Below are 23805 nucleotides of genomic sequence, written 5' to 3' on the forward strand. Positions count from 1 at the left end.
AAACACACTTTCCAGCATTTCCTCTAGTTTTTCCTCTTTTTCTTTCTCCGGCAACCCTCTGATCCTCAAGTTCTTCCTTCTGTTTCTATTCTCCTGATCCTCCATTTTATATATCATATTCCTTTGTTCTAACTGTATTTTTTTCATCTGCTCCTTTAATTCTTTCATCTCTCTTCCCTGTTCGTCTGTTCTTTTTTCTGCTTCCTCCACTCTGGTCAGGATATGTCCCATTTCTCTATGAAAAGTCGCCATTTCAGTTTTGATTGATTTCTCTAGATTAGCAAACATTTCCATTATCTCTCTTTTTGTGGGTGGTTGGTCCTTAATCCTCATTTCCTCCTCTCTTCCCGATTCACTATCCCCCATTAGCTGTGAGCTTTCACACTATATTCCTCATTTACTCCTGTAAGTTTTTGCTTTTTTGTTTTTTTATTTCCTTCAGTAGTTTGTTTTGGTTTTACCACCAATTGCTTTTCAGGTGTTGGATTTTGCCCTTTTCCATCTGGGGTTATATACATTTTAATTGTCCTTGGACTAGCCGTTAACTTTGTTGTTTTCCCCGCCCCTTCTTTTGTCTGTTTGTTCTTCATAGTTGTTTTTGTCCTTGTAGTTCTTTGGGAAACTCTTTATCCAACCCAAAACAGGGGAGGGTGAGCAGTGGAAAGTAAATGGGGGAAGGGGGGAGTCATACACATGTCCCCTTATGGGGCAAGGATAGGAGGATCAAAGGGACTTCCTTCAAACACTGTCCAGTATCTGTTCGGGGTTTGCTTAGAACTTATCTTGTTAATTCCTCAATGATATACAGTAATCCCCCGCTCCATCGCGGTTCAGTTTTTGCAGTCCCGGTAATTCGCGTTTTTTTTTTGTAATGTTATTTTACTATATAAATCATTAAAAATGAAATATTTTTGTGTTTTCCATAGCTCTTGCTATGTCTCATAGTATCTTTTATGTGTTTAAATGAGTTTCTATTGTTTTAAAAGTGTGTTTAAAGACCTTAAAATGCTTCTACACGTAAAGTGACAGTAAAATAAACATGCCTACAATGCATTTTAATAGGGTTTTTCTATTTCGCGGAATTTCACTTTTCGCGGCTGGGTACGGAACGTAACCCCCGCAATGGAGGGGGGTTTACTGTAGAGGTAATTCTAATTGTTTGTCTCATTAATATCTCAAGGGGTTATTCCGGAGGGAGATCCCAGCTAATAACCCCCCTTAATGCAGGAGGATAGAGTCAGAGAGCTCCTTATCTATTTAATTCCATTAATTTTTCATACAGTTTTTCCAATTTTAATTTTAACTGGACCCCTTCTTCTCTCTGTACTATCTTCTCCGTAAATGTATCTGAGATCAGGCTATAAATATGGTATCTTCGCTGAGTATAGATCTTTACTGTGGGGCTGTGGTATAGTCTATCTTGTAGGTACAGAGTTTTTAGTGAAGCAGATTCATGAGGGTAATGCTAACAGTATGTAGCTTTTAAATGTGATGTAATAGGAGGGGGTCTTTTTTTCCCTCTCACCGCTCCGGCGGGGGCTGATCTGCTCGCCCCGTATCTTCCACTGGTATACTGGTTTAATATTAATTTACATTCCTGACTGCCGCCTGCACTGTTAGTGTATTGTAGACTGTCTGTCTGTTAATGGAGGTGTAGTGTGGACTATCCTCAGGGATGTGACTGTTATTATGTAACTTTCAAGTACAGTATGTTAGAGCGGGGGGGGGGGGGGCTTTCGCCCTCTCACCAATCCAGTACGGTCACCGATCCCTGTGTCCTCTTCCTCTGCACCTGCACCTCCGTTCTCTGCTTGCCGACTCTCTCAGCTCCCGCCAGGTGCGGTCCCCTCCGAGTGTCACGGGACTCTGGCCGCTCGGCGGTGTCTCACATTCCGACTGGTCTAGTGCCCGCCTCTCTCCCGCGGCCAGCAGCAGTCTTCGGCTCTGGCGGATCAGCCTCGTAGTTCAGCCCCCCCACTGTCTTCCCGCAGCGAGACCGGCTGCATCAGCAGTGTCCGGTGCGTACCAGCGGACAAGGGCTCCTCAGATAAGTCTCATGGGGGGTTTTCGGATGGGTGAATGGGTGGGTTTAGCCGGTCGGTGCTGGTGGATGGCTGCGGGCTCCTCCTATCATTTTGCTGGACATAGCTTCACGGTGCCTCAGCTCGCACTCAGCGTTGGCACCATTGACAGGCTCCTCCCCCAACTCCATGAAGTCTGTTTCTGATTGTTTGGTCAGAGACATTCACACCAGTGTCCTGCTGGAGGTCATTTTGTAGGGCTCTGGCAGCGCTCATCCTGGTCCTCCTTGCACAAAGGAGCAGATACCGGTCCTGCTGATGGGTTAAGGACTTTCTACGGCTGTGTCTCCCAGCACAGTCTCAGGAGCATGGAGGAGATTCCAGGAGACAGGAGGTTACTCTAGGAGAGCTGGACAGGCAAACCTTCTGGCAATGGGAGGTATTGATGTGCCATCCTGGAGGAGTTGGGCTGCCTGTGCAACCTCTATAGGGTCCAGGTATGGCCTCATGCTACCAGTAGTGACACTGACCCCAGCCAAATGCAAAACTAGTGACAAACACTCAAATAGGTGAGTAGGGAAAATGTCAGTGGCCTCCACCTGTAAAACCATTCCTGTTTTGGAGGTCGTCTCATTGTTGCCCATCTAGTGCACCTGTTGGTAACAACCCCCTCTGCTACTTGACTGACCAGATGAATATCCCAGGGGTTTCCCTGACTTGATGCTATACTCTGATTATAAAGTGTTGAGCAGTGTATATGAGTGTGGAAAACTCTTGGTAATTTTTCTTGTCTTCTGACAGACGGACTCTGTGGTGGGAATAGAAGGACATCGGAGGAAGATGTGACTACAGAAGATAATGACATGGCATCTTCTCCAGAAGTAAATCCCGTTCCTCATAATATACATGACAGACCTCACCATTGGAGGAGATCATTGGAATCTCCTGATACTTCACATAGTCCTCTAATATCTGACAGTGCCGACGGGTGCGGGAAACCATCTCATCTCAGGGAATCTTCTTTATACCATACAGGAGAGAATTCATTCTCATGTTCAGAGTGTGGGAAATGTTTTAAAAAGAAAAGATACCTTCTTCAGCACCAGACAATTCACACAGGGGAGTGTCCCTATTCATGTTCAGAGTGCGGGAAATGTTTTAGTCAAAAAAGAAGCCTTCTTCGGCACCAGAGAACTCATACAGGGGAGCGACCCTATTCATGTTCAGAGTGTGGGAAAAGTTTTAATAATAAAGGACACCTTCTTATCCATCAGAGAATACACACAGGTGAGCGTTCCTATTCATGTTCAGAGTGCGGGAAAAGTTTTAATAATAAAGGACACCTTCTTACCCATCAGAGAATACACACAGGTGAGCGTCCCTATTCATGTTCAGAGTGCGGGAAATGTTTTAATCTTAAAGGTAGCCTTCTTACCCATCAGAGAATACACACAGCTGAGTGTCCCTATTCATGTTCAGAGTGCGGGAAAAGTTTGAAACACAAAAAAAGCCTTATTAGCCATCAGAGAATACACACAGGTGAGCATCCCTATTCATGTTCAGAGTGCGGGAAATGTTTCAATAATAAAGGACACCTTCTTAGGCATCAGAGAATACACACAGGTGTGCGTCTCTATTCATGTTCAGAGTGCGGGAAAAGTTTTAATGATAAAGGACACCTTCTTAGGCATCAGAGAATACACACAGGTGAGCGTCCCTATTCATGTTCAGAGTGCGGGAAAAGTTTTAATGATAAAGGAAACCTTCTTAGTCATCAGAGAATACACACAGGTGAGCGTCCCTATTCATGTTCAGAGTGCGGGAAAAGTTTTAAAGATAAAGGACACCTTCTTAGTCATCAGAGAATACATACAGCTGAGCATCCCTATTCATGTTCAGAGTGCGGGAAATGTTTTAGTCACAAAAAAAGCCTTCTTCGCCATCAGAGAATACACACAGGTGAGCGTCCCTATTCATGTTTAGAGTGCAGGAAATGTTTTAATGAGAAAGGAAACCTTCTTCGCCATCAGAGAATTCACAGAGGTGAGCTTCCCTGTTAATGTTCAGAGTGCTGGAAATGTTTTATTAGTAAAAGAAACCTTCTTAGCCTTTAGAGAATACAAACAGTTGAGCGTCTCTATTCATGTTCAGAGTGCGGGAAATGTTTTTGCGCAAATGTTTACTTGTTAGACACCAGAAAATTCATACAGACGAGCATCTCTAATCTTGTGCCGAGTGCGGGAAATGTTTAACTAAGAAAGAACACCTACTTACACACAGCTGAGCGCCCTTTTTAATGTTACAAGTGCGGGAAATGTTTTCCAAACAAAGGTTTATTTCTTAGAAACCAGAAAGTTCATACGGGCGAGCGTCCTATTTCATGTTCAGAGTGCGGGAAATGTTTCACTCATTATGTACGTTTCAAACGGCAAAGAATTCACACTTATATTAGAGGCTCCGTTTTCATGTTCACAGTGCGGGAAATGTTTAAAAATAAAGGAAATATAATGAAACATCAGAGTGCACCCCCTGCTGGTACTACGGGAAATGGACGCTGCATTGTAACGGGTGGAACTGTTTAGTCCATAAACAAATGTGAAACCACCACAGTCCACTCTGGATTGGTTTACACCCGCATCGCCCTCTGACCCGCTGTGGGGTTGGCAGGCAGCTGGGAGCCCTTATGTTAACCCTGTAAAGCCCACGCCAGTACGCTGCAATCGTATGCATCGGGGCTGTTGCGGCACAACCCCATTCAGATGAATAGCATTGCCCAATGTGACGGTGGGGGTGTGAGGTTTGCAGCAGCCGCAAATTGCAGTGGCATGTGTACCGCCCTATCCGGCTGCCATTTAAGCTTAAGGGGGGGTGGTAAAATCATGGCTCAACTGTCTACCTTTACCGATCCCTCCCCACATGAGACAACAGGCAGGAAATCATTACAATACATGGGGCAACAAGTGGGCAATCATGACATTATAGGGGGCAAGAGATGGACAATTATGGCAATGCATGAGGCAACAGGTGAACATTCATGATAATACATGGGGCAACCAGTGGGCAATCATCAGAATACATGGGGCAACAGATGGACATTCATAAAAATGGAATGCGCAACAAGTGGGCAATCATCAGAGAACATAGGGCAACAGATGGATAATCATGACAATACATGGGACAATAAGCGAGCAATCAGGACAATACATGGCCTATCATGCAACTGTATGAGGACCTAACGGGAAATGCTTTATTCTTTTTGTGTTCTATTTATAAATATGTATATAGATCTAACCTACTGGATGGAAAAAGATCACTGTAACATGCATTAACCCACAGCAGCCAATCAGGACTTATCTTTCACTGGTGAACCCTTTCTTTTGGTTGCTTCGTGTTGATCCTTTTTGATTCATTGAAGTAGCCGGCTTCTTATTGGTCCAACCAATGTCTGATTATTAATACATTTGACACATTGGTTAATTCTATTATAAAAGATTTAAGCTTTATTTTATTCATATCATTACTGTGTGGTAATCGCTTATTCTGATCTTGTACAATAAAAACTCTTCGTACAATATTCTGTGCCGAGTCTTCTCATCTTTTCGTACATCACGGGACACAGAGCCATAAATCCTAACATATTGGATATATAGCCATCTACAGGTGAAGGACACTGGCAACCAATCAGAAAGGATGTCCCCCCTATATAACCCCTCCCACACAGGAAGTACCTCCTATTTTTTTCGCCAGTGTCTAAAGGTGATGGTCACAGTGGAGAGTCTCTCCACATTTGTCTTCAAAGAAGATTATTCTACAGCCCCCAATCAAAGATCTCTGAATCTAAGGGGTTAGCTATCGGATCCATCCTAAACAGTCAATGGACTAAAAAGATGGTACCCGAGCCTCGGGGAGAAGATACAAGGTTTTACCTGTAATGTTGTCCTTTTTAGGTGCTGGACCCTGGGATCCGGACCCTTGGAATACCAAACCCCAAAGGTGCTCCGTGCAGGGCGCTCTACAGGTCCAAGTCCGTGGCCCCTCTTATATAGGGTACCCAGTCCTTGAAGGTCACCAAGACCAAGCTCACCGTGATGGGTGAAGATTGGATTCCTATTTTCAAACAGAATCCTGCGGCAGGACTGGTGAGTCTAATTTATAATATTTACACAATACAGCAAAAGTAAATATTTTATGCACTGTTCCCTTTAAAAGATAACAGAGAGCGAGTGCCATGTGGGTCTCTGCATGAGACGGGGATGGTAAGCTGCAAAATCCATCTTGTTAAAGCTCTGGCCTTTCCTCGGGGATTAAATGTGTCAATTCTATCAATGTGTGATTATATGAGATTGTGCAGTTGTGGGATTGAGGAAAATCACTTCTGGACCGCACCTTTTTCTGACACTTGTTTACAAGTTAAAGTCAGTATTTTTTTTTTTTGCTAGAAAATAACTTGCTGACCCCCCAAACATTATATATATATATATATATATATATATTTTTTTTTTTTTTTTAAACTCCAACTTTATTAAAGTACCGGGTATACAAAAGTAAAACACATCACTCTCAGAAAAGAGGGTTACAAACCCAGTCACTACACCAAAAACAGGTATAAACAATAAGGAAAAGTAAGGTGAGTGTTACAAAGATCATTGCACTACACATTAACAGGGAAATATATTTATTTTTAGCAGAGACCCAAGAGAATAAAATAGAGATCGTTGCAAATTTTTTTTATCACACAGTATTACAAACTCAATTTCTTTTGGAAAAAAATACACTTTTTCTACTTAAAAAAAATAAAAATTTCAATTGTTACCTGTTTTTATTACCTCAATAAAGCACTTTTTTGTGAAAAAAAAACATTAAAATTAGCCCAATTTCTTTCTACAATGTGAAATATAATGTTAAGTCGACTAAATAGATACCCAACATGTCATGCTTCAAAATGGCGCACGCTCGTGGAATGGTGACAAACTTTGGTATTTTACAAATTTCTATAGGTTACCAGCTTAGAATTGCAGAGAAGTTCTAGGGCTAAAATTATTGCTCTCGCTCTAATGATCGCGGCGATACCTCACATGTGTGGTTTGAACACTTTTTACATGTGTGGGCGGGGCTTGCATATGCATTCGCTTCTGCGCACGAGGTAACAGGACGGGCACTTTAATTTTTTTTTTTCTATATATTTTATCTTTTTTTTATTTTTACACGGTCCTTTTAAAAATGTTGTTTTTTTTTATCACTTTTATTACTATTACAAGGAAGGTAAACATCCCTTGTAATAGAAATAGGCAGGACAGGTCCTCTTTAATGTGAGATCTGGGGTCAAAAAGACCTCACACCTCACATGTATTCTAAAAAAGAAAAAACAAAAAACAAAAAAAAAAACATTTTTTTTTTTCATGATTAAAAAAATGGACTCTTTAAATCCAGAAAACGTCACTGGTCTTTGGTTATGGGGGTACAATAAAGGAATGCATGGGACCAACTGCGACTGCTGTCCTCAGAGTTGTGACTGGCTCTGTATAGACCAAGAAGAAAGGCCTGTAGAAGGAGCCAAATACTCTAAGCACGTAGCCTTGCTTTCCTTCTCGTCTGGTACCTCCTATCCTTCCGGGGATGTCACTGGTTAGCGTGGCTTCTTGGGGCTCCTCCAGGCTCCAGAGCCAGCATCTCTCTGCCCAGCAGCCGGAACAGAGGACAGCGGTCCTGAAGGATGGTTCTAGGAGGATCCACAGACTTTGACACCAGTTGAGCACTTGTATATTTTACCTCAAGTGAGTGATTTTAATCCTTCACTATTAAAACCCTTTAAACAGGATACTATACCTAGCTGGTGCTTCCTGTAGGGTTGCCCCCTATCTAGGATTCACCTGGACAGTTCGGATTTTGAATCATATGTCTGGGTTTCAGGCCACCTGAAACCCAGACACAATATTCGGAATGGACTGTGGCTCCCCAAGTACCACAACCCCTGAGTGCATATATGTGCACACCCCGGCTCCACCCCCATACACAGACAGGAGAGAAGAAAGGGCTTGATTTACTCCTCTTTCTCCCACCCCTACCCCTCTGTCTGCCCACCCACACTCCAATCCCTGGCGTTCCGTGCCTCAGGAAAGGGATGTGTGGGCTGGAAGTTTGAAGCTCAGCAACTGGCAGATACATCGTGGATGAAAGGCTTCGATGCCTGAGCCTCCATCCTCAGTAAAGTGAGCTCACTATCCAATGTCTGTGTTTCTGAATTCCCTCCCTTCTCTCTCGTGCCTCCAAGTGAGTGAGTACACTAAGGTAAGATTTAAGGGGTGCTCTGTGGACTCTGATGTAAGGGGGGCTTTGGGAACCCTAATTGAAGGGGGAGCACTGGCAACTCTGATGCAAGTGGGAGGTTTGGTGAGCAGAAACCCCCTTACTTTAGCGTCCCCCTTTACATCAGAGTCTACAGCGTAGACTTAAAAATAAAATGTTGCCTAACAGCTTTACCCGGCCCTCGGGGGAATTCTCTCCCTATCCTGTTCTTTGCCCCGCTGCATTAATCATTTACTATTATCGTTACGATACAAAGGTTTACATTGTTGTATAAATTTTAATCTATGTCTCATCTTTATTCTTCCTGTATTACCTGAACATTAATAGCTCCTGTGTGGGCGATATTTGTGTTGTATTGAATTCTCTACTCTCCTCGAAAAACAAACATATTGAAACAGAAAAATAAAATGTTGCCGTGCGTGGCTATAGTGTTTGGGTTTGGCTTAAAGAAAAGGTGGCAACCCGAGCTTCCTGTGTGTTTCTGAGCAGGAACACAGATCTCTGCCTTCCCACAGTTAAAGTGCCTCCTCCACAGTGAGTAAGCACTCCCTAGGAACGCATTTAACCCTTTGATCGCCCCCTGATATTAACCCCCTCCCTGCCAATGTCATTAGTACAGTGACAGTGCATACTTTTTTAGCACTTATCACTGTATTGGTGCCACTGGTCCCCAAAAAAGTTGCAGTTAGCTGTGAAATTTGTCCACCGCAATGTCACAGTCTCGCTATAAGTCGCTGATCGCCGCCATTACTAGAAAAAATTAAAATTCTATAAAAATATCCCACCGTTTGTAGACGCGATAACTTTTGCGCAAACTGATCAATATACACGTATTGGGATTTTTTTATCAAAAATATGTAGCAGAATACATATTGGCCTAAACTGATGAAGAAATTAGATTTTTTAATTGGATGTTTTAAAGCAAAAAATAAAAGAATATATATATATATATATTTTTTTGTCAAAATCATCTGTCTTTTTTATTTGTTTATAGCACAAAACCGTAGAGGTGACCAAATACCACCAAAAGAACGTTCTATTTGTGGGAAAAAAGGAAATATATATTTTTTGGGGTACAGCGCTGCACGACCGTGCAATTCTCAGTTAATGTAACACAGTGCTGTATCGTTGGTGTCAGTGGGAGGGATTGTGCCCCATCACTGGTGTCATTGGGAAGAATTCTGCCCCACCATTGATGTCATTGGGAGAAACTCTGCACCATCATTGATGTCAGTGGGAGAAATTGTGCCCCAAGGGCCAGATAAAAGCAAGCAAAGGGAATCTGGTCCCTGGGCCACAGTTTGGAGACCACTGTTCTAGACAGCTCCATTTGCCCAGTTCCATTCCAGTCCCCAACAACACAACATCGTGTCATTGTGGGACAATGCGGTCCATTCTGTGGACAGTCCAAGTCACCTGGCATGGAAAACCAGGTTGTCCCTGACCTGTCCCTCTCCACCAATAAGAGAGGACATACCCAACCTTTTACTATACATGCATCCTTCCATTTTTTCAACTCTTTTTCAAAATTCCGGGAGGCATTATGTTGAGCATGAGTATATGCCTCAAACATTCGTTTATCCATTTCCCGGATCCAGTCTCCGAGGGCAGGAGGACTGGGTGAAACCCAACATGAGGCTTACTGTATAAAAAGTGATCTTGTAGAGATAAGTTTTTTGGATCTTACATTGGAAGATTATAATCGTTTCTGCCACCATCCCGACGAAGTTGTTTGTGGTTGTTGGTGCCCCAGGTCAAGTATGGGATTTTATGGGCAGGAGTATGCGACAATAAGCAGAAATAGTATAATACACAAAATTTATTGCAAAATAATTTTGTGTATTATACTATTTCTGCTTATTGTCGCATACTCCTGCCCATAAAATCCCATACTTGACCTGGGGCACCAACAACCATAAAAAGTGATCTTGTAATAGCCACTACCTGGTCATGATCCATTGTGGAGAATCTACGCACCCCAGAAGAAATAGAACGGGATCCAGAGACCGCACAATATCATATAAAGAATTTTGCTTATCTAACAATTCCTGCCAATACCTGTATAATCAATGAGACTTTCTAAACTCTGAGGACATCAAGGATGGATACTTTAATATTCATGTTTTTTTGGCACACCAGCAATTCCTCCCCTTTGCTGTGGGTCTTCCATCTTCTCTTCTGCACTTTGAATGTTGACCGAGGCGCTGGCCCCCAGGACTAGCCTTGCTGTGCTCCAAGGGCATTACCGTTGTGGGATATCTGGAACACCTCCATTAGCTTAGGTTCTGGCTGACAGCATAGCTAGAACTGTCCTGATATTGCAAAGGTTCAACTGGGTCCTGAACCTTCAAGCTCAGTACTGGAACCAACTCATCACTTAGAATATCTGAGTCTCATCCTAAACACAGCTCAAGCAAGAGTTTTTCTTCCCCAAGAGAAACTTCAAACTCTGTTCCCAGGCTCAGGCTCTTCAGTCCAAGGTTCACCCAACTTTTTGCTTCTGCATTAGAGTTCTGAAGCTCATAGTAGTATTCTTCTAGATCAGACGGTCTCAAAATGGTCTAAACAATGAGCCAGCTTACTGTCCTTCAGACTTTAGGGCAGGGACGTACTGTGGCCATTGGAAGGAGAAACCGTCCCGTCAGTGGGAAAAAAATGAGGCCATCTATGATTCAAGTTCAAGCGCAGTTTGCTATCTCATCCGTCGCAGCAGCGCTGAGCTCAGAGCTTCTACAAAAAGGAAGTTGGATCACACAGTTGCAGGGTTTGCATCGTAGAGACCTCACTCCTTTAACCACTTAAGCCCCGGAGGATTTGGCTGCTAAAGGACCAGACCCCTTTTTTCAACTTGGCACTTCGTGACTTTAACTGATAATTGCTCGGTCATGCAATGCTGTACCTAAACGAAATTTACGTCCTTTTTTTCCCACAAACAGAGCTTTCTTTTGGTGGCATTTGATCACCTCTGCGCTTTTTATTTTTTGCGATATTAATAAAAAAAGAGCGAAAATTTTGCAAAAAAATGACATTTTCAACTTTGTCTTTTAAAAAATATCCAATATACTCAATTTATGTCATTTTTTTTGGCCAAAATATATTAAGCTACAGGTCTTTGACAAAAAAAAAATCAATGAGCGTATTTTTATTGGTTTGCGCAAAAGTTATAGCGTCTACAAACTATGGTGTAAATACTGAAATTTACGAAGCTTTAATTTCTGACTGCCTATCTCATTTCATGAAGTGCTAAAATGGCGGGGCAGTACAAAACCCCCCCAAACTACCACTTTTTGGAAAGTAGACATCCTAAGGAATGTTCTGAGAGGCATGTTGAGCTTATTGAATATTTTATTTTTTTGTCACAGGTGTTTGAAAAATGACTAAAAAAATTTTTTTTTTTTTTTTTACACAAAGTTGTCATTGAAATGATATATTGCTCACACATGCCATGGGTATATGTGTAATTACACCCCAAAATATATTCTGCTGCTTCTCCTGAGTACAGGAATACCACATATGTGAGACTTTTTGGGAGCGTAGCTGTGTACGGGAGCCGGAAAACAAATCACCACCATCAGAATTTCAAAGGGCGTACATTTTTCATTGCATTTTCTCACTACCTATAACGGTTTAGGAGGCCCTGAAATGTCAAGATGCCACAAAACCCCCCCAAATGACCCCATTTTGGAAAGTAGACACCCCAAGCTGTTTGCTGAGAGGCATGGTGAGTCCATGGAATATTTTATATTTTGCCACAAGTTTCGGGAAAATTACAATTTTTTTTTTTAATTTTTTTTTTTTACACAACGTTGTCACTAAAAGATAAATTTCTCACACATGACATGGGTATATGTGGAATGACACCCCAAAATACATTCTGCCGCTTCTCCTGAGTATGGGGATGCCCCATGTGTGAGACTTTTTGGGAGCCTAGCTGTGTACAGGACCGCGAAAACCAATCAACACTCTCAGGTTTTCTAATGGCGTAAATTGTTCATGTCACCTCTGCACTACCTGTCGCAGTTTCGGAGGCCCTAAAATTCCAAGATAGCACAAAACCCCCCCAAATGACCCCATTTTGGAAAGTAGACACCCCAAGCTATTTGCTGAGAGGCATGGTGAGTCCATGGAATATTTTATATTTTGCCACAAGTTCCGGGAAATATATATATATATATATATATATATATTTTTTTTTTTTACACAAAGCTGTCAGTAAATGATATATTGCTCACACATGCCATGGGTATATGTGAAATGATACCCCAAAATACATTCTGCTGCTTCTCCTGAGTACAGGGATACCCCATGTGTGAGACTTTTTTGCAGTCTAGCCGAGTACAGGACCCCGAAAACCAACCTCCACTTTCAGGCTTTCCAAAGGCGTAAATTGTTGATTTCACTCCTGACTACCTATCACAGTTTCGGAGGCCCTAAAATTCCAAGATAGCACAAAACCCCCCCAAATGACCCCATTTTGGAAAGTAGACACCCCAAGCTGTTTGCTGAGAGGCATGGTGAGTCCATGGAATATTTTATATTTTGCCACAAGTTCCGGGAAATATATATATATATATATATATATATATATATTTTTTTTTTTTTTACACAAAGCTGTCAGTAAATGATATATTGCTCACACATGCCATGGGTATATGTAAAATGACACCCCAAAATACATTCTGCTGCTTCTCCTGAGTACAGGGATACCCCATGTGTGAGACTTTTTTGCAGTCTAGCCGAGTACAGGACCCCGAAAACCAACCTCCACTTTCAGGCTTTCCAAGGGCGTAAATTGTTGATTTCACTCCTGACTACCTATCACAGTTTCGGAGGCCCTAAAATTCCAAGATAGCACAAAACCCCCCCAAATGACCCCATTTTGGAAAGTAGACACCCTGAGCTATTTGCAGAGAGGCATGTTGAGTGTTTTGCAGATCTCACTTTTTGTCACAAAGTTTTGGAAATTGAAAAAAGAGGAAAAAAAATGCATTTTCCTGTTTTTTCTTCATTTTCCAAAAAAAATGAGAGCTGCAAAATACTCACCATGCCTCTCAGCAAATAGATTGGAGTGTCTACTTTGCAAAATTGGGTCATTTGGGGGGGTTTTGTGCTATCTTGGAATTTTAGGGCCTCCGAAACTGTGATAGGTAGTCAGGAGTGAAATCAACAATTTACGCCCTTGGAAAGCCTGAAAGTGGAGGTTGGTTTTCGGGGTCCTGTACTCGGCTAGACTGCAAAAAAGTCTCACACATGGGGTATCCCTGTACTCAGGAGAAGCAGCAGAATGTATTTTGGGGTGTCATTTCACATATACCCATGGCATGCGTGAGCATTATATCATTTACTGACAACTTTGTGTTAAAAAAAAAAAAAAAATTATTTTCCCGAAACTTGTGGCAAAATATAAACTATTCCATGGACTCACCATGCTTCTCAGCCAATAGCTTGGAGTGTCTACTTTGCAAAATGGGGTCATTTGGGGGGGTTTTGTGCTATCTTGAAATTTCAGGGCCTCTGAAACTGTGACAGGTAGTCAGGGGTAAAATCAGCAATTTACGCCATTAGAAAACCTGAAGATGTGGATTGGTTTTCGGGGGCGCGTACACAGCTACGCTGCCAAAAAGTCTCACACATGGGGTATCCCTGTACTCAGGAGAAGCAGCAGAATGTATTTTGGGGTGTCATTTCACATATACACATGGCATGTGTGAGCAATATATCATTTAGTGACAACTTTCTGTAAAAAAACAACAAAAAAAAAAGAAATAATAATTTTCCCGACACTTGTAGCAAAATATAAAATATTCCATGGACTCACCATGCCTCTCAGCAAATAGCTTTGGGTGTCTACTTTTCAAAAAGGGGTCATTAGGGGGGTGTTTGAACTGTCCCGGCATTTTATGCTCAATCTTATCCACACATCACCCACTCTTCTAACCACTTGAAAACCAAGCCTTTTCTGTGCCTTTTTGTTTACATGAAAAAATATTTTTTTTTTACTAGAAAATTACTTTGAACCCCCAAACATTATATATTTCTTTAAAGCAGAGGCCCTATAGAATAAAATGGGGGATGTTGCAAATTTTTTTGTCACACGGTATTTGCGCACAGATTTTCCAAACGCAATTTTTGCGAAAAAAATAAATTTTTTTTTAATTTATTTCACAAATACACTATATAATTCCAATTTTTTTGGTAAAATTTAAAAGATGATCTTATGCCGAGTTCATAGACACCTGACATGACATGCTTTAAAAATTGCGCACGCCTGCGCAGCGGCAACAACGTACGTACATTTTTAAAAACTTTAAAAGTCTCTACAGGTTACCACTTTAGACTTACAGAGGAGGTCTACTGCAAAAATTACTGCACTCGATCTGGCGATCGCGGCGATACCTCACATGCATGCTGAAATTGCGGTTTACATATGACACTAGACCAACGCTTGCGTGTGCCATTGCGTGCAAGCACGGGGGGAAAGGGGGGGGGCTCAATTTTTTTTTTTTTTTTTTTTTTTTTTGCTTTTTTATGTTATTTTGACACCTTTCCTTTAATTTTTTTTTTTTAAATCATTTTTATTGTTATCACAGTGAATTTAGATATCCCCTATGATAGCAATCGGTAGTGACAGGTACTCTTTTTTAAAAAAATTGGGGTCTTTTATACTCTAGATCTCTCCTCTGACCTTAATGTATCTGACCACGCCAAAATTGGTGTGATAAAATACTTTCCCAATTTCCCAATGGCCCTGTTTATTTCTGGCGAAAAAGAAGTCATGAAATGCTCGTAGCCTCCGGCATCTTAGGCCATAGAGATGATTGGAGCCATTCTAATCTTCAATTAGCTCTATGGTTAGATAACTGAACCACCGGCTGCACTCTCGGGTTAACCGGTGGGACAGGAGAGCCCGAGAAAAACCACGGAAGGCTTCGGAAGGCGGCGGTGGGGGGGGGGGAGACCCCTCCCACTGCATGTAAAAGCAGTCTAGCGGCCAATTACCTGCTAGGATTGCTTTTACATGTTAGCCGACCGCTGGCTGTAAAAAACGATACCAAGATGATGCCTAAATCTGCAGGCATCATCCTGGTACAACCACTCAAAGTCCAGCAACGTACCAGTACATTGCTGGTCCTTGTTTGGCATATAGGTTTTTTTTTTTTCATGCAGCCTGTGGGCTGAACGGAAAAAAAGAGAACCTATCAGAAATCAGCACAGGAATAATGCGTAGTATTACTCATCATTAACCGCCCAAACAACCACCCACTGAATTTAATGATGGGTATACACGACACTATCCACGTATACCAAAATAGGATTTTAACTGCAGTGCTGAAATCAGAAAATCACCACAGCTGCTATCAGCAAAGGTATCCATATATGCTGAGCGCAAACGCTGTTTGTGTCAGAATATATAAAATCAATGCGTGGTAGCCGACAATTACCTGCAAGAGAAACAGGTCACAAAAGAATGAAAAAACAAACAAAGTACATTAAAAAAAAGTACATTAGGAAGAGTAGGACATATAAAATGACTGACACAACAAAAGTTTTTGGATTCTCATCATTAACCGCCCAAACAACCACCCACTGAATTTAATGATGGGTATACACGGCGCTATCCACGTATACCAAAATAAGATTTTAACTGCAGTGCTGAAATCAGAAAATCACCACAGCTGCTATCAGCAAAGGTATCCATATATGCTGAGCGCAAACGCTGTTTGTGTCAGAATATATAAAATCAATGCGTGGTAGCCGACAATTACCTGCAAGAGAAACAGGTCACAAAAGAATGAAAAAACAAACAAAGGACATTGAAAAAAGTATAGTAGGAAGGAGTAGAAGGACATATAAAATTACTGACACCACAACAGTTTTTGGATCCTTTTATTTTACTTTCTAACTGTTCCTTTATTTCTTGATTTGGGAGGGAGTGCGATCTTCTGCGATCTTCTCTTCCAGCTTGGGTCTCTCAAAATGTCGATGGACATCCAACATCCTTCGAGACCCTGTGTTTATGTGCCCTACACTGTGTCGTGCTGTACCCTACACTAATACTCCACTAGTGTATGGTAGCGCTCAAAACATTCCCCGATGCAGAGACCAGGATGGTCAGGACATTTGGGACAATAATAACGGGTGTCACGCCTAAATCCGCGCTTGCTACAGACACGACATCGTCTTTGGGGTCGTATTTGGGTAGGGGTACTCGGGAGGGCATAAGGAAAATGCCTCTCATGCAGCCGGCTCACTGCATCTGGAAGGGGAAGTTGGGCAGGCATGCCTCCTGGGTACAGGTAGGCAAGGATGACCGCTTCCTGGAATTCCCGGAAGGGTCCAGTTCGTCCTGACGCCTTGTATAGGACAAAGGCGTTCAGCATAGCCAATTGGAAAAGGTAAACAGACACTTTTTTGTACCAGCGTCTGGCTTTACGGGCAACTAAATACGGCGCCAAAAGCTGGTCGTTAAGGTCCACCCCTCCCATGTTAAGGTTATATTCGTGGACACAGAGGGGTTTCTCCATAACGCCAGTTGCCGTAGGGATTTGGACTGTCGTGTCTGCGTGAAGGGAGGACAGAACATAAACATCCCGTGTATCCTTCCACTTCACCGCAAGTAATTTGTCCGTTTTCAAGCAGGCTCTCGCCCCCCGACTAAGACGGGAATTAACAAGCCGTTGGGGGAAGCCCCGGCGATTAGGTCGCACGGTGCCACATGCGCCAATTTGTAAATCAAGCAGGTGACTAAATAGTGGCACGCTTGTGTAAAAATTGTCCACGTACAAATGGTACCCCTTTCCGGATAAGGGTGACACCAAGTCCCAAACAATCTTACCGCTGCTCCCTATGTAGTCTGGGCAGTTCGGGGGCTCCACAGTGCTATCTTTTCCCTCATAGACACGGAAATTAACTGTATAGCCTGTGGCCCTGTCACAGAGCTTATACAACTTGACCCCGTATCTGGCACGCTTGCTGGGGAGGTACTGTTTGATAGCAAGACGGCCAGTAAATTTAATCAGGGACTCGTCAATGCAGACAACTTGTTCGGGGGTAAACAAGGCTGCAAACCGCTGATTGAAGTGGTCTATGAGGGGCCGAATTTTGTGGAGCCGATCGTATGCAGGGTCTCCCCGAGGACGACAGATTTCATTGTCGCTGAAATGCATAAATCGCAGAATTTGCTCGTATCTCCCCCTGGACATGGAGGCAGAGTACATGCGCATATGGTGAGCTGGGCTAGTGGACCAATATAGCCGCAATTCACTTTGTTTAGTTATGCCCATGTGGAGGGAAAGGCCCAGAAAGATCTTAAATTCGGAAACCGTTATAGGATTCCAGCCGAATCGTCTGGCAAGGTGCGAATTTGGGTTGGCGGCGATAAATTGTTGAGCATATAAATTTGATTGATCCACAATAGATCTGAAAAGATCTTCCGTGAAGAACAGCTCAAAAAAGTTCAGGGGCGTAAAACCAGCTGTCTCCACGTGGATTCCAGGTTGGGCGGTGAATGGGGGAAGTACTGGCGCTGTAGAATCAGTGGGTTGCCAATTGGGATATGCCAGCGCATCAGGGAGGGCACTATGGGCTCTACGGGCCTGTCTTCGAATACGCGGTGGCTGCGGGCCACTACTTGTGCTAGCCACCGCACCAGCTTCAACTGCACTTAGGGGACTCGCCACGTCACCAGGTCTTACTGCAGTGCTGGTTGTACTAGGTCCAGGTTGTACTAGGCCGCTGGCGCTTGCCAGGTCGCCAGAAGGATGAGCGGCACTAGTACCCACACTCTGCTCCATACGAGCACCCTGCGATTCCTGCATTTCAACAACACCAGAATGGGGTCGGGTACGCCTGGGTCTAACAGGGACCCATCTGTCGTCGGAGCTGTCTGTCAGGGAGCCGCTGCCGTCATCTGGTTCGTATAATGACCCTGATTCTGCCGGTGAGGCTTCCCCATCGCTCTCACCTGACATGGACATTATACTGTAAATAGCTTCATCACTGTACGAACGTTTAGACATTTTGGTAACTAAATTTACCCGTACAGTGATGCGACTCACAGGTAATAAAAGCACCTGGTTGTCGAAGACTATTTCAAGCGCTACCAAAAAAACTGCTAATGCTAGCAGGGATCAGGCCTGACTCTGCTAACACAGCGGTTTTGTGTCTTGTGTTTTTTGTAAGTGACAGTAATCTATTGATTACTACACTTACCTGGGTGAAAGGGTTAAACGCAGGTGCTGGCCGGAATCAGTGCTGATCGTGCAAACACCGCGTTTTGGGAACCCTAAACTATGGGGGCGCTAGTATAGCTCTGATCAGATCAGATATTGATCTGTTCAAACACTATACTAGAAATGGAAGTGTAGGTGCGTGCGTGCGTGTGTGGTGATCAAGGGGTTACTTCTAAACTATGCGCCGGGGATCTGGGGGGGGGTGGCGGGGACCCTAAACCTCCTTTGGGAAAGAAACTAGCTAGCTAGAGCAACCTCAAGTCACAATGACACCAATACAAAAATACAGTAAAAACAGTATATTATGTGTGTATTAGTGCTAATGTGACAGAGGGTGTAGGGGTTAACGGGATGTGATCAGGGGGGGATCAGGGGTTTAAATCTTTATTGGAAGGGGCTGGCGGGTATCCTAAGGATAAAAGGAACGGTGGCAAGCGCTAAACCTGGTCACAAGTCACACTTATACGGGTATATAGAAAATGCTATATACTGTATACAGTGTGCGTTGTGGCAGGGGGTGTAGGGGTGATCAGGAGGGGATCAGGGGATTAAATCTTTATTGGGCGGGTGGGGGGGACCCTAAACCTGCTTGGGACACAAACTTAGTCGCCTGCGCTAATTCTGATCACAATGACACTAATACAAAAATACAAAAACACAGTATATTACGTTTGTATTAGTGCTGATGTGACAGAGGGTGTAGGGGTTAACTAGCGGTGATCAGGGGGGGATCAGGTGGGATCAGGGGCTTAAATCTTTATTAGGGGGGGGTGGCGGGTAATTCAAGTGGAAAAAGGGGGGTCGCAAGCGCTAGACCTGACCACAAATCACACTTATACGGGTATATAGCAAAATGCTATATACTGTATACGGTGTGTGTTATGGCAGGGGGTGTAGGGGTGATCAGGGGGGGGTCAGGGGCTTAAATCTTTATTGGGCGGGTGGCGGGGACCCTAAACCTTCTTGGGACAGAAACTTAGTCGCCTGCGCTAATTCTGATCACAATGACACTAATACAAAAATACAATAACACCGTATATTGCGTTTGTATTAGTGCTGATGTGACAGAGGGTGTAGGGGTTAACGGCGGTGATCAGGGGGGGTTCAGGGGGGATCAGTGGGTTAAATCTTTATTAGGGGGGGGTGGGGGGTAATTTGAGTGGAAAAGGGGGGGTCGCAAGGGCTACACCTGTTCACAAATCACACTTATACAGGTATATAGGTATATGCTATATGCTGTATATAGTGTGTGTTGTGTCAGGTGCTGTAGGGGTTAATTGGGGGGGCGATCGGGGGTGAAATGTGCCTATCTAACTGTGTATGTACGTGCTTGGTGCTGTACTTACAATTAGATGTGCTCTCCTCTCACGCTGGATCCAAAAAGACCGTTGGGAGGGGAGGGCACATCTCCTCTAAGCCTGTGTTTACATTTCACAGGCTTAGAGGGAGATCTGATTGGGCAGGACCGATCAACAGGTCCAGACCAAAAATGATTGGCCTGGACCTGATGACTGATCGGTTCTGAACCCAATCGAGTCATCGGCGGGACCGCGGGTGCGCGCGCGCGCGCGCGCCAGAGCGGCGAAGGCTAGTGACGTACCGCTACGTCACTCTGCCTGGCCGGGGCTGACCGCCGCAGTATATAGTCGTGCGGCGGTCGGCAACCGGTTAAGCAAGCGCGGCAAGCGCAGCCCACCGCACCACACACAAGCACAATGAGACCCCCACAGGGAATATTTAAACTTAACACAGGCGATGGATAGCAAGAACAGAAGGGTAAAACCTGAGGAGACCCTCGCCGCTGCTGCTGCCTCGATCGGTGTTCCTGGAAAGAGGAAGTGATGCTGCCAGGGCGCTCTATGTAAGCCTATGGAGGCTACAAGAAAATGGCCGCCATGCATGTAAAACATGCGGCCGGAGCGGGTGTAGGCAAAATGGCGCCGTTTGGCGCCGAAACCGCCGCTCCACAGTGCAGTAAAAAACACACATTACATTCCAGTATCAGAATACATGTCAGATCGCCGCAGCGATCGCTGTATAGTGCCCAAACATGCCAAAAAACATGCCCCACAGCACACAGCTTCACACACTGATCAGCCTGACACAGACAGTGTCACACATCTCCCCCCCCCCCTTGCAGCCCACAGCATGCAGCCGAGAGATAGGGAGACAAGCAGTGTGATTAAAGGCAGGTTACACAGTCCCAGACTGACACCCCCCCCAGACAGACAGGTCCCCACATAAAACACTTACCTCACATGGCGTGGGGAACCCGCACAGGCGAACAAGCCGCTGCACATGAGGCAGGGAGAGTCGCATTCAAGACGCACAAAATGGGGGTTAAGAAACTGCACAGCGTCCAGTGAGGTAGCCACTTCACCAATCATCCCTGCACCGAACAGGGATGGGTCGTTCACTGTGCCAGGAGCGTTACCTGGCTGAACGCTCGATGGCAGACTGGGAAGCCACTGACCCACGACCTGCGATCAGGGGGATCAGCCCGAGACCCAGTCTGCATGATCCTCTTCATCCGAAGAACTAACTAATGCTGACAAAAATAACAGCTAAGTAAAGGTAGAGAGAAAACTCAAACAAAATTTTAAAAAGAAGAAAGAGTCTGGGGCAGAAAGCCCCAGCACAGAAAAAGCCAGCCACTCCTGACAAGCTAGACATTAAAACTGAGATATGGTTGCAGGAAGTAGGAGGGTATTGACTGAGGGGACCACCCCTTGAGGGTGGGATATGTTAAAAGCTTTATTGTTAACATATTCTGTTGCCTAGCTACTCCTTCGGAGCAAAGTCTAATACCCATATGTGACGAATATGAAGAGGCGGCGACTGTCGGAGGACATAAGAGAAACACAAGTTTCTGCAGATAGAATAAGATAGATAGATAGATAGAATTACATAGATCTAGATAGATATTTTATATATATATATATATATATATATATATATATATATATATATATATATATATATATATATATATTTTTTTTTTTATATTTATATATAGATAGATATACACACACACACGCATACATACATACATGGGCATAGCAGGATATTATATATATATATATATATATATATATATATATATATATATATATATATACGCACACACAGAGCAGCCCACATTACATTATTATATAGCCATCAAGCAGTGTCTGGCCCACCTGGTGATGACTGGTCCTGGCACTCCGATCCGATGGCCTGGTCATTAAGGAGGCAAATCCTTGCGGTCCAGAAGTGGTTAAACCTACAGGAGGACCGGTGTTTTTATCTATAAATTACTTTACTATTGCTTTAGGCCTGGTTCACATGTATGCGGGTTGGGGGCCCACATGTATGCGGGTTGGGGGCCCACATTTGCACAGGCATAGCAGCCCATTGATTTGAATGGACTTAAATTGCTATGCCTGCGTTTGCGGCTGAAAAAAGGTGCATGCAGAATTTTAAAAAATGCAGTGGCCATGAAATCCATCCTTCTTTTGCACCATGCGACTTACCTGCTTTTGCTGCACACACAAAATGTGTTTTTAAATGCTGGACCCACATATATAAAAAATGCAAAAAGCTTGCCAGAGCAGGAACTGCAGGTTAGTCACATGGTGCAAAAGCAGGATGGATTTCAAGGCCACTGAATTTAAAAAAAATGCTGCATGCACCTTTTTTCTGCGGAAAATGAGGGCATAGCAGCCCGTTCAAATCAATGGGCTGCTATGCCTGTGCAAATGTGGGCCGCCAACCCGAATACATGTGAACCGCCAACCCGCATACATGTGAACCGCCAACCCGCATACATGTGAACCGCCAACCCGCATACATGTGAACCGCCAACCCGCATACATGTGAACCGCCAACCCGCATATATGTGAACCGCCAACCCGCATACATGTGAACCGACAACCCGCATACATGTGAACCGCCAACCCGCATACATGTGAACCGCCAACCCGCATACATGTGAACCAGGCCTAAAGCAATAGTAAACTATAAAACACCGCTCCTCCTTCAGGTTTAACCACTTCTTGACCACAAGGATTTGCCCCCTTAATGACCAGGCCATCGGATCGGAGCCGAGCGCCAGGACCAGTCATCACCAGTTAGGCAAGACACTGCTTGATGACCTATTTTAGGCCTGGTTCACAGAGTCTGTACTGACTGACTATATAATAATGTGCATAAGTGAACCAAAGTCCCTAAATTCAGCAATGAAATTCAAGTGAGGTAGAAATTTAATAATTTAAATTTAATAACTGAATACCGTGATAATACCGTATACCGTGGCAAAACCTTAATCAATTAATCGCAGCATGGAAATCTGATACCGTCACAAGCCTAAGCATGACTTACATAATGAAGGAGATGAGGGGGAGGGGAGGTGACCATAGATACATGGAAATTCAGCAGGGATCGGTCACATTTCCATCCATGTGTGGTCACTGCCGGATAAAAGTCACTCCATCAGCAGCTGCAGCCAATAGCTTCATCACTGATCTGTGTATTCTGAGAGAGGAGGAGCGCCCCCCATTGTCAGAATACAATAGTGCAGCGGGGAGGATTACCCCATCCCCCTCCAATATGTGGATGGGGGAATCGGTTTCGCTTTTTCACTCAGTCTGCAGGATGAATGATAAAACTGAACCATGTATGGCCAGTTTTGGAAGGAAGATATATTATTCATCAACTGATCCCCCTGAAGGGGTTAATCTACATATTACCTCCTCTGCCACCAGGTCCAGCAATGTTTCCTCTCTACGTTCTACGGAATGTTCTGTCTTTACCTGACATCACTTCCTGTCTGTATTCCATAGAGACTTCCTGTCTGGGTAGAAGTGAGATCACCACCTTGTGGAGCTCAGAGGAACTGCAGACCTGAGAAACATCTGGTAGTGTGAACACGGCCTTATGCTGTGTGTATGTACTGTATATCCTTATAGATGGGTCATCTCCACTCCCACCAAGGGGGGAGAAATATATTACTGCTCGGGGGGAGACAATTTGCCACCTTTAATTTTGCAGTAAAATTGATTGCAGATTTAGTCATGTAGAACATCTGTTATATGGATACATATAGTTTCTCTGCCTTTTGGCTAAGATCGGGTTTAGTATCTGTTCTTGTCAGTGATCCAGTGGGGGCGCTGTACTGTCGTCTGACCTGACCAAGGTTGGGTGGCAGCTATGCAAACCTGCTGGAGGGACGGGGGTTTGGACGGTTAGTACTGACTGGAACAGAAACC

The 23805-nt window shown here is 43.8% G+C and overlaps 3 protein-coding genes across 3 annotated transcripts in view; 2 read left to right on the top strand and 1 right to left on the bottom strand.

Annotated features, from left to right (window-relative positions):
• LOC309550241 (uncharacterized protein) overlaps positions 1–23805 on the bottom strand; it is a gene marked incomplete at its 3' end in the record, with an annotated part of 240442 nt that overhangs the window by 74406 nt on the left and 142231 nt on the right. The window lies entirely within an intron of this gene.
• LOC309548817 (uncharacterized protein) overlaps positions 1–23805 on the top strand; it is a gene marked incomplete at its 5' end in the record, with an annotated part of 54909 nt that overhangs the window by 25169 nt on the left and 5935 nt on the right. The window lies entirely within an intron of this gene.
• Positions 1342–4081, top strand: LOC309548818 (uncharacterized protein; the record flags this gene model as incomplete). Its single annotated transcript, XM_082248756.1, has 2 exons — positions 1342–1471; positions 3081–4081. The coding sequence occupies 2 exons, from the start codon at positions 1342–1344 to the stop codon at positions 4079–4081; spliced, it is 1131 nt and encodes a 376-aa protein (XP_082104882.1).

This window comes from Pelophylax lessonae (genome assembly GCF_965119305.1).
Source record: "Pelophylax lessonae genome assembly, chromosome: 3".
Taxonomy (NCBI): Eukaryota; Metazoa; Chordata; class Amphibia; order Anura; family Ranidae; genus Pelophylax; species Pelophylax lessonae.